This window comes from Pogonomyrmex barbatus, unplaced genomic scaffold, assembly GCF_055798465.1.
Source record: "Pogonomyrmex barbatus isolate J1 unplaced genomic scaffold, ASM5579846v1 scaffold10, whole genome shotgun sequence".
NCBI classification, from domain to species: domain Eukaryota; kingdom Metazoa; phylum Arthropoda; class Insecta; order Hymenoptera; family Formicidae; genus Pogonomyrmex; species Pogonomyrmex barbatus.
In genome coordinates, this window is record NW_028297099.1 from 454,887 (window position 1) to 467,072 (window position 12,186).

Sequence of the window (12,186 nt, forward strand, 5' to 3'; positions counted from 1 at the left end):
TGAAATAAAGAAATCATTTATAAATTTATCATCAATTGTAACTCAACATCTTTTAGAAAAACAAAAGATGGATGAAGATGATTTCTTTAGTCATACTGTTGCATATCAATTACGAAAAATAGAAGAACTTCGAAAATCAGAATTAAAAGGGAAAATAATGAAAATTTTATATGAGTTATAAAGGTAATTTTTAATTATTTACATTTCATATAAAAAATATATCCAACTATTTTGATTAACATTACAGTTACTCTAATTTATTTCTTGCAGAGCTTTCTTTCTTTACATAGCTGGCAAACATTTGACTCTATACTTAAATAAAAGTAGAAATAGCAGAAAGGAAGTCTCCATATTATTTTTAGTTTTATTAAAATTGTTTTTACGCATTACTTTTGCTAATATATTACCTACGTTACAATATCAAAAATTTATAATTTTGTTTTAATTTTTAATTAATATTTTAATTTATTATTTGAGCAATTGATAAAGAATATTTTATAAATGTTTAACTGATTTAGTTTCCAAAATGATAAAATATATTTATTGCTTTTCTTGTGATACAATATTGCTTTACTTTGTGATATATTTGATACAAAAGTACAAATATAATATATATTATTAAATGTTATATAATTTATGTTATAAAACTAAATTTTTTTAAGTAAATATTTTTAAATAAAATTTTCATTTAACTATCTCAAAAATAAACTTTTTGTTGACTTTAAGTTATTGCATAATATATTAGGTGTACAAAAAAGTTCTGAGCTTTTTTTTGTAAAATTCAATCTTTATTCAAAAACAAACAAAAAAAAATATTAATCAGCGAAATATTCCCCGTTTGCATCAACGACCTTTTGCCATCTTTCGAGTAGCTTGCGAATTCCTTGACGATAGAAGCTCACCGGCTTCGAAGCGATAAAGTCATCAATGCATTTTCGTATCTCTTCAAATCTCACGAAATGTGTATCAGCCAAATGATGCTGCAGCGACCGGAATAGGTAGTAATCGGAAGGCGCCGTCTAGGCTATACGCCGCGTGCGGGAGAAGTTCCCAGCCTAACGCAAAGATATGGTCCTGAGCTTTCGCAACATGTGGTCGAGCATTGTCATGAAATAAGATCACTTTACGACGTCCTTGGCCAATAAATGGCCTGTTTTCTTCTAATGCATTCAAATTGGTCAATTGTTGTTGGTAGCGGTCTGCCGTGATTGTTTCACCCGATTGTAACAACTCGTAATACAACACACTTTCCGATCCTACCAGATATAGCAAAACCTTCTTGGCATGGATATTGAGCTTTGGCATCGATGTCGAAGATTAACCAGGGTCAACCCATGATTTTCTACGTTTAGGGTTATCATAAAGAATCCACTTTTCATCGTCTGTAATGATTTTGTACAGAAAATCTTTTTTCCGGAACTTTAAAAGCAAAGTGAGTGCAATGTCATGCCGACGATTTTTGTTGTCTTCGGACAATTCATGCGGAAACGCATCTGCCTTCCTTTCGAACCTTTCCCATCGTATGTAAACGTACGGTTTGCTGCGTAACGCCAAGCTGTTCTGCAAGCTTTTCAGTTTGCGCAGAGTTTATATCCAGCAGCTTGCAATTCGTCCGTTTCAATCTTTTGAGGGCGTCCAGCACGCGGTTCATTTTCAAGACTGAAATCTCCTTGGCGAAATTTTTGATACCATCTTTTACATGTAGCATGACTTACAGCATTTCTCTCCATATGCAGCACAAATCATTGCAGTGGCTTCAGCAACATTTTTCTTCAGATGAAACACGAAGTGGATGGAAAATCGAATATGCTCTTTTGTTATTGCCATCGTGAACACTACTGATTTTTAAGGTTATGTGCATCAAACGCCAAATCGTATGGCATTTTAGAAGGCCAAATGTCAACGCTTTAAAACCGCAAAAGGGCGAGAAGATATATAAAATTTAAATTATTATTTCGGTTGTATGAAATCTAAAGCTCAGAACTTTTTTGTACACCTAATATATGGGATAATCTTTTGATAAAAAACTTTAAATTTGTTATAAAAATATAAAATAAAATTATATTATTTTAATATTATTACTCTAGTATATGTAATTAATTTATAACAGATGTTACAAATACATGTTGTATTTTTTATATAATAAAGCAAAATTTTATGAAATGATTTTATTCATATACTAAATCACAATTAGATCCTTTGTATATGTATTTGCACTGTCATGTAATTTCACCTCCAGGTGATGACAAATATTTAGTTAAAATACTTCATTGCTTATATGTTTCACGAGTTGCCCTATATGTACTAATAAGCCTTAAATTTTCAATATTAGATGTTTCATTCCTCCGTATTCCAGATATTGTTCTTCCTTCCTTTATGATCAACAAAATTGGATGGACAATATATTTGTTCACATAATGATTTGCATTTTCCGTCATTAAAAAATTATGTAAATTTACACTTGTCATAATTAATCGATCGACTGTTGACAAACAAGCACATATCGGACGAAATATTCGTCTTGATACTAAAATACCAAAAATATTTTTAATTACATATCTTGCACATGATAAGCGATAATTGAATATGCTTTTATCATTACTTAAATATCGATTAGATTATGAACGCATAACATTTTTATGTAATTAAAAAGCTTCATCACCGACTACAAAGTAAAGCAATTCTATGAGAGATCCAGGTAATTTATTTGTCTCGTGTAATATATTTAACGTGCAATTATATAATGCTTTCCCAAATAATGATTTGGATAATATACCAGTACAATCACTGCCACTCATGTCAACCAACGTAAATTTATATTGATGACACATGGCCATAAGCACTATACTAAAAATCTTTTTATAATTAAACTACCCGATTTTGCTAGTGCTTGTATTTGGATATGCTTTCCGTCTGCACCAATTATATTTGGAAAATTCCAATTTTGCCAATTTCCTGTACTTATATTTAATAATTTAGTGATATAATAGCATATAATATTTTCGTTTTCCATGGCTGCATTTAGCAGAAAAAGCAGTATTGCAACTGTTGTAAAATTGTTGTCCTTTAATATGATTGATTTATATATTTAGATTCATGAGGAACTAATGTATGTAATGTAAAAACCGATCATATCAACGATTTTTACAACAGTTGCAAAGCTGCTTTCTCTGAAAAGAGAGAACGCAGCACATGTTAACATTAATAAAAACATAAAATATGTCTTTTGTAGATGTTATTAAAATAAATAAATAAATAAATAAATAAATAAAACCTTTTAAAATGTATAAGGAAAATTATCCAATCACATTTTATGTATATTCTTATAATAAAAATGCGATTAATTTTCTTTATGTACGTGATTATGTAGCTTTGCAAATTTGTCTAGATAGGTCATTATTGTGATTATAGTTATGCATATGATCATGCTGTTATGCAAGTTTGTCTGGATAGGCCCTTAGCGACCTATTAGAAGTTAGCCCCCACTTTTAGAAATAACTTATTTTGAGAGTTGTGCTGAATTGTGCTAGGTTTGTGCTACATTGTGCCCGAATTTTAAAACCGTAATGTGAAAAATGTCATAAAAAATGAAAAAAAACGACATTTTAGGCTAGCCCCCCACTTTGCGATTTTTTTAATTTTCTCGATTGTGCTAGGTTGTGCTAGGTTGTGCTAACATTGTGCCAAAATATTATCTTTAAAAAATAATAACAATAGAAGTTATGATAAAAAATAGATTTGGGAAAAAAAATATATAAATGACATTTATTCTTATATCAGTCATCTAAAGAGTATGCAAATGCATATCTAATATATATTCGCTTAGCACAAATCGGCACAATCGTCGGTTTCGTCAGCAGAACGATATGAAGGGCACTTTACTCTTGAGCGCGACCCTTCGCGCACGCATTTTTTGTTAAAAATTCGGATTTGTAGTTATTGGATGTTCATAATACTGCATATCTGAGTTGTGCTAGCCTAGCACAAGTTGGCACAACTGTCGGTTTCGTCAGCACAACGATATAAAGGGTACTTTCACACATCCAATATCTACAAATCCGAATTTTTAACAAAAAATGCGTGCGCGAAGGGTCGCGCTCAAGAGTAAAGTGCCCTTCATATCGTTCTGCTGACGAAACCGACGATTGTGCCGATTTGTGCTAAGCGAATATATATTAGATATGCATTTGCATACTCTTTAGATGACTGATATAAGAATAAATGTCATTTATATATTTTTTTTCCCAAATCTATTTTTTATCATAACTTCTATTGTTATTATTTTTTAAAGATAATATTTTGGCACAATGTTAGCACAACCTAGCACAACCTAGCACAATCGAGAAAATTAAAAAAATCGCAAAGTGGGGGGCTAGCCTAAAATGTCATTTTTTTCATTTTTTATGACATTTTTCACATTACGGTTTTAAAATTCGGGCACAATGTAGCACAAACCTAGCACAATTCAGCACAACTCTCAAAATAAGTTATTTCTAAAAGTGGGGGGCTAACTTCTAATAGGTCCCTTAGCGCTATAAATGCGAATTATTTGGAACGTCATTTTATCCGATCCACTTCGAAGCGTTCCAACAGCACATATGATGTCTGCACATATGATATGATTAATACGTCATAGATTTTTACTTCCAACTCGCTCCCAATGTTATTGCTTGGAAATTAAAGCGTAGAGTTTGAATATACAAAATGCGGGAAAGCTCAACGAACGAAAGCGTATATCGTGGTAAGTAGTGTGTGGCGATCTGATTTATTTTTGCGTGTAATGCATGTTTCGTTTCTGTTATTGTGCTAATTTTTCAAAATTATTTTTATTATGTGTGCATCAAATATTTAGAGATAAAATGCCATAAAATTAGAAAGGAGATATAATAAAGGAATAATTTATAATATAGAAGTTTCTGAAGAGGATGCTGTTAGGGCTAACCAAAGTAATGTTACAATGATCTATAATGATTTACATGTAATTTTATTTAAAATAAATTAAAAAAAATAAACGTCTTTTATTTTTTGAGATATGTGCAATTACTTGTTCTGAAATGTTTTCTTCATAAATACAAGATAGTGGTTCTAAAAAAGTCTTAACAACATAGGCTAATATAACTTTTCTATCTCATCAGAATTCATGATCACAGAATATATTTGTAAACACAATTCCGACTATTTTAACTTGCGTAATGTTGGCAACATTAGTAGCGCTAATGGACTGTTTTACGAGCAAACGAAAGCAAAAGCGTCTGAAGCATTTGTAATACTGAATGAATCGCATCCTCTGTCGATTATCGCCGACGATTACCATCAGAATCATATGATCAGTCGATCTCGCCATCTTTAAATGTCAACCATGATCAGTTTTAGGTTGCGTTCCGATATTCAGTGCCAGTACTGAAAATATATAATTCAGATCACGTGTATTATAGATTTTCAGTACATGCAGTGAATATCGGAACGCAGCCTTAGTATATTCTGGCTGAGTTCAGAGAGCGCGTTATTAGAACTATCGCATCATTCCTTAATTTACATATAATGAGCAAGATGAAATGATGGCCATTAAGTATTGTTAAGAATTAGACGACCGTAAGCGGTCATGAAAGAGATTCGGAATATAAACAGCTAACAGAGAGGAGCCGTCGTGGTCGTGCAGACTAAGTGTCGGATTGGTAGACGAGGGATCTCGAGTTCAAATCTAGTCGGTCTCCGTTAATTTTTTCCGAATCTAATAGATATCTTTCAGTATGGTCAAGTATATCAATACTCGAAATTCGAGAGCACGTGAAGGCACGTATGAAGGCAGATTCGCATTCGACCGTGCGCTGATGCATGCGCATCGAGCCGATAATGGGTTTGTTTTCTGTTCTGGGCTGCACAAAATTTTCTATCTCGCCTTTGTTACTTTGTATCTATAGACTTGTTCTTTTTGGCTGAACTGGTTGTATCAAAGAATTGTACTAGTTCACAGTTTATCTTTCTTTCTTACACTAGAAGAAAAAAAGGTAAATTCTGGACTAGTGCAGTCAGTTCAGATAAAAAGAACAGATCCTATTTCATTTTAAGTACGCGAGTGTACATATATCAATTCGACTACACAGAAAAGAGATCAATTGAAACTAGATGAGATATTCGCGTGCGTTACGATTTTCCCTCGAAGATGTCGGCTTGATTTATAATATTTAAAGCCAGCGGCACACGATGCTTTTTTTCCTGCTGATTTGCTAGCTGGATTTGTGTGCTCGTTGAGCTCTTGTCTCTGATTGGTATATTCTTTTGGATCTAAAAAAATATACCAATTGAAGACAAGAGTTCACAAGCACGCGAATCCAGCTAGCAAACTAGCGAGAAAAAAAAGCATCGTGTGCTGCTGGCTTAACATACTACACGTGTATATTGCAAATTGTGATGTACAAGTACATGTATAAGTACAAGTGTGAAAATTTATGAATGATATGTATCGTCAAACGATAGATATCAAAATATTGATATTAAAACTTTGAAACTATTGAACTATTGAAACTATTGATTAAAGTATAACTGAAATATGAAATATGAAATGCGTATACATGTGTACGTGCCGCGAGCATGTATCTTTTCCTTGAACCTATGAAAAATTTATTAAAGAGGAATATAAAATGAATATGCTTTTTCTGTACATACACATGCACATGCGGTTACACGCACGCACATATACATGCACGCCTAACCTTAAGTTCACTGAATTGTATCTCGAGGTGTGTGTGTGTGTGTGTGTGTGTGTGTGTGTGTGTGTGTGTGTGTGTGTGTGTGTCGCAAGCGACTTCGTCAGCTTTCCTGTAAGACTTTTTCGGGAATATCGCTTATCGTTCTCATGCACGCGCGAATATTATCGCCAATGCTGATTCTGTTTTTAGCTATGAAGGCAATGATGCCTTCATTATGGTAGCTTTGAATGAAAAGAGTGGACTTATCTCATCTAATATACAGTGTTATACGGCATTGTTAAGAGTTTATAATGTCTGACCGATATTTCGATCGATTTTTCTCTCGAGTATCGACAAATGTTTCTCTTAGAGATGCTCAGATAGAGGTATAGAGTCTCACATCATCATCTCGTATCGATAGGTCAAAATTGAAACTAGAACTATTAGATCCTTAATAATGCATACGTCATAGAAAGAGATTAATGATAAAATTGTAGCTCTCGCCAATGTCCACATAGATGGATAGCGGATGCCCAGTGTCAGGGGGGGGGGCTCTATCAGCATTATCATCGCCGTCGCGATGAAGATTAAAGTCGCGCCTCGCGAGACATCGCGCGCGTTCATCGTGCTATCGTGACGCTTGTTTTCCTCAAAGTCAAAAGTTTTTCTTGCCGCGGTGCGAGGCTCGAAAAATTGGTGAAATTTCTGTGAATTCCCAGGATCGGTGGTATCAGATGATATCGATATACAAAGGATTTTGCGGCAATCACCGCCGAGCATTACCATCGTCATCGTCGCGCGTCTAAATAAGTCGGAAATAACTCGCTCGTAATAGCGTGCAATGTTCAACAACGCCGTACAAGCGAAACTGGCCTCGATGATGCTGATTGGCGCCGGCAGCTTCGTCATTGGCATCGTACCCGCCTGCTTTGTCTCGCGCGCTCATCATCTCCAACGAAAATTGTCACTCTCCTGCGCTCTTTGCTTTGGCGCCGGTGTCCTGTTAGCTACCGCGATTCTTCACGTACTGCCGGAAGTGCGCGAGCGTCTACCGGATTACGCCGAGTTAGTTTTCTCCTGCGGCTTTCTCGCGCTATACTTCATCGAGGAATGTGTGCATTATTTTTGTCGAAGCGACGATAATAATGATAACAGACCCGAGACGACGGATCCTCGTTCCAGATCGTTCACTAGGGGGCCTAGGCTCGCACACGAACAAAGTACAAGGTAGGTACAAGGCATCTTTTGAGCTCTATAAGCTCTATAAACTTTATAAAACTCTACAAGAACTTCGTACGCGGACGGATGAAAATTATCCGTTACAGAAGATTTACAATTACATGCGTAATACGATATTATATGGCAAATCCATTCTCGCGCGTATCCCCTCTCGAAAGCTATATTATAATTGCCTTTTTCCAAATATTTTTACATTATTTCGGATTTCACGTGATATATGTATATCGTCCATTATAGATAGGCAGCGAGATGAGCGAGATGATTTGTTCATAATGAACGAAATTTTTCAAGACTATAATTTTTCATAGAAATATGAAAATTATATACGTACTCGTAAGCTATTTTTGATGACAAGTGATGTTGCGATAACTCGATATATGAACAACTTGAGATGCAAAATTAAAGATTCGCAAATGAAGGAAAATAATCGCTATGATATGTACGCAACTTGATTTAAAGAAACCTTTCATGATTGCTATTGGTAATAATTTTCCAATTATCTCTTTTTATTATTATTGTTATTATCTTTTCACATTCTCGATTTGATTGCGAGATAAAATCTCATTTGAATAATTTTCACAATTTTCAGTCGCACTCGCGTTAGAGTGAAATTAAAATAAAAAATTTTCCATCGACAGTTTCTCCGTCATCAGAATTTAATCCTTTCTTCGTGGACGATTACGTGTTCATTTTCGAGATAAATTAATGGCCGCCATTTCAGACGAAACAATAGCTAACATTATTTTTTATTACTTGACTCTGTATGTGGCCGATCGTGTGAAATTTGTCGAAATAAATTTTCGTATTAAAACGAACGGTAGCGATATCTCGTGTAAAACGATTTATGTCGTTCAGTCGCTCTCGAGCTATCTTTGACCTTCATGAAAATACCTTGTATCAAAATGAAAAATGAACACGATGATCCGAGTGCGAACATCATAGTAATGTTCATGCGCACAGAATCATCATTGGCAAGTCGCGCGTTGGACATCGATACTCGATATCAACTTCCGACTTGTCTATTCTCAAGATTACCATCGACGCTCATATATCTTTCTATCTGCAACAAGTATGACGTCGAACACACTCGAATATTTCATTATCGTCCAATGTCTTATCCTTGGAAATTTTATTTATGTACACATAATATATTATAATACAATTTTGCAACACAAGAGATTCCAAGTGATTAAAATGCATTGTATTTTCATTATCTTTTCGTAATAATGATGTAACAATATAATGGCGTAATACTCTATATATGTCATAATCCTCAATATTTTCAATGTTGACGCATGGGTGGGACATATTTAATAACGGAAGATGCGATTAAAAATACCATTTTGGATTTCAGTGGTTCGAACTGTCGGAATCACTTCCATGGTATCGATTACAATGCTGCCACGCAAGATAGCAAGGTTTATGTATCCGAGGAGGATATGAGATTACCATTTAACTATCAACAACAAAATTCTCTTGGTAATAATGCCAATAATGCATGGATATTTAGTAATTATGGTGCAACACGTCACGTCGCACACGAGCCTCCCTGTCGTTCGAAGTCATTGAGCGAAGAAGACACATTTTTATGTCACGGAAATCATGGCGAGCAATGTACCGATGCCAACACCGGTTTAGCTGGTCTTGCTCTCGCCCTGACCGTACACGCTGTTCTCGAAGGTCTTGCGATAGGATTGCAAACAAAAATCGCCGAGGTATGCGAAGTGCTGATTATTATCTAAATAATAAATAGTAATGCGAAAAAAGAAATGAATAGCTACTGGATAATAGTATGACGAATAAAGAGATGTAGATCTGCGACGAGATTGTTTTCCTATATTATATTTGCATTGAATTTGCATAATTTTCAAATGTGTGTAAATTTAATTAATAAATCTAAATAATGAGAGAACGAGAGGGGGAAGGGAGCAGATATTATATGCATTATATCTGCATATACATTCTCGTTACATTGCATATTTATGAAACAAATCGAAATAACGAGTCAACGAGACATTATTACGTAAAGTGTCTCGCAACATGTAACATTCGTGTATGAGACGCATTATGTGAGACGTTTTTCGCAATCTCAACTTTATCAAACTCTGATAATTTTCGAATCGATTTTATATATTGCATATAACGTTAATAAGTAAATACTACCTACTTTTTTCTAGGTATTATTATTAACTGGAGCCGTAGCGTCACACAAATTTGTCATTGGATTCTGTTTGGGACTGGAATTAGCAGGAGTCAGTAAATCTATTCCTAGATTACTATTTGTGATTTTTCTATTTGCCATTGGATCTGTGATCGGAATCGGCATCGGCATGCTGACATTTCAGGTAAGAAAAGACATGTCTTTCGACAAGTTCTTATTCGGATGTCTAGATCAGTTTTGAAGAAGACTCAATTTTATTTTACTATTTTGAATGCATAGATGAATACAGATTGGTCAAAGATAGTATTACCAATTTTACAAGGTCTGGCAGGTGGAACTTTATTGTACGTTACCGTGAGCGAAGTTCTCCCGAGGGAAAGATCGAAATGGCACAAAAGTCCGCGCAGATTTGCGGGTATTTTACAATTTCTGTTGGTAATCATTGGATTTATCGTTATCTTTCTTCTTAATAAATACGTGGGCGAGTGAAACAGTTTTATATTATCAAATTAATTAAATAACTAGATTGTCAAATAAATCCGATATCTGAAACCTTAAATTACTTTAGATAATGTGTTAATCACCTTGTGTATCTTGACAACGTTATGCGATGTGAAATGTGCTGTACAAATGATATACATTCAGATAAGTTGCATTGGAACATTAGATATATTAGATGTTATCAATCAATCATCTGAATTTGACTCTTTAAATTTTAGAATACCGAAGCATTTTCGACAATTTTTATAATTGCAATATGATCAATTTAATATTTTTATAATTAATAAATAATACAATATTATATACAATATATTCATTGTATTTTGTTATTTGTCTTATTCATTGTATTTTGTTTCATTGCATTTTGTATTTTGTTAACAAAATTAAAAATGGGATATCAAATTCAAACGCGAAAGATGGTGACTTTTTAGCTTTCACACTTGTAAAAATATAAATAGATAAGTATAGTAAATAAAGTCCTCTAGAAAATGAACGTCCTAGAAAGAAAAGAGAAAATGGTGTTGGAAGAAAGGATCTGTTTTTATTTCGTAAGAACATTTTTATTACGCTCTAATTCCATTATTCAACGTTTCATATTATATAGGATAGCAAATTTTCCGTTGCTTTATCGTTGATTAGAAATAATCGAGAATTTACGGAGTAACGATGAGTTTTCTGATCGCGAGACGGTGGTTTAAAAATAAACAACAATAAATTCTTGCTAGTTTCTTTAAGAACTTACTAGGCTGTGAATTTCTCCTACATTCTTTTCTGGGATATTGATCTGGGATATGATGGGATAAAAAAACGGTCTCTTCCTTTTCAATCATGACTTTCAGCTCGATGCTGAACATTTGTGAAGTGTTTTTATGAGAATGTTTTAATTATTGCTACAGATTAAAGATCATAGAGTTACAGAGCCATGTCTCAACAACGCAGTCTTCCGCGAGAAGGATTAATCTTGCCGTGACAGAGAACGTTAATTACGCGGAACTATTTAAGGTAGAGATGACTCGAGTTTCATTGTATCTGCTAAATGGGAAAAGAGCTTACAAAATAAATCCCATCGTCATACGTTCTTCCTTCGTCGAATTCTTTCTGTAGCAGCGTATAGCAGCGGCAATTTCGCATAGCGCGGAAACCAACTCGATTCATTAGTTCGAATTACTCGAACGTTTAGTAGACGTGGTAAATGTGCTCGCAATTTTTATAATTTTTGCAATAATAAGATACATTCGTTTAGAAATATTTATTGGATTTCACGACAAGTTTTATGTTCGTGGCAATACTTTCGCAATTACATTGGAATGTTCTCGATGATTGATCACACGCACCAAAATTAGATCGTTACAGGCATTTATTACACACGCGGTATCCTACACCGCATTTTATTATTTTGTAATATCGCACAGAATCGTGATAAAAAGCTCTGTTATTTTCTTATTAGAAAATTTAAAGTCGAGAGAGCATTAGAGTTAACGCGGCGCAAGCTGTGCACACTCCTCCCTCCTCCCCCGCCTTTCCTCCCTCTGCCTCTCTTTCTCTCGGTCTGCGGGAGAAAGGAAACAAGAAACTTGGATAAAATTTCACGAGATT

The 12,186-nt window shown here is 34.3% G+C and overlaps 1 protein-coding gene and 1 pseudogene across 1 annotated transcript; one reads left to right on the forward strand and one right to left on the reverse strand.

The window, feature by feature from the left end:
* Nucleotides 1–513: 513 nt before the first annotated feature.
* On the reverse strand, nt 514–3,013 carry LOC148937841 (uncharacterized; annotated as a pseudogene).
* A 3,426-nt stretch (nt 3,014–6,439) lies between these two features.
* Nucleotides 6,440–10,900, forward strand: Zip88E (Zinc/iron regulated transporter-related protein 88E). The gene is made up of 4 exons (XM_011649107.3): nt 6,440–7,916; nt 9,283–9,643; nt 10,106–10,273; nt 10,369–10,900. The coding sequence occupies exons 1-4, from the start codon at nt 7,531–7,533 to the stop codon at nt 10,576–10,578; spliced, it is 1,125 nt and encodes a 374-aa protein (XP_011647409.2). The 5' UTR covers nt 6,440–7,530; the 3' UTR covers nt 10,579–10,900.
* Nucleotides 10,901–12,186: the final 1,286 nt, after the last annotated feature.

What these genes read in the sequence shown, in the direction of transcription:
- Zip88E (XM_011649107.3), top strand. Translation starts at nt 7,531, where the DNA reads ATGTTCAACAACGCCGTACAAGCGAAACTGGCCTCGATGATGCTGATT. An exon ending in TGCAAACAAAAATCGCCGAG is followed by an intron (nt 9,644 to 10,105) that starts GTATGCGAAGTG and finishes ACTTTTTTCTAG; the next exon opens with GTATTATTATTAACTGGAGC. An exon ending in TCGGCATGCTGACATTTCAG is followed by an intron (nt 10,274 to 10,368) that starts GTAAGAAAAGAC and finishes TTGAATGCATAG; the next exon opens with ATGAATACAGATTGGTCAAA.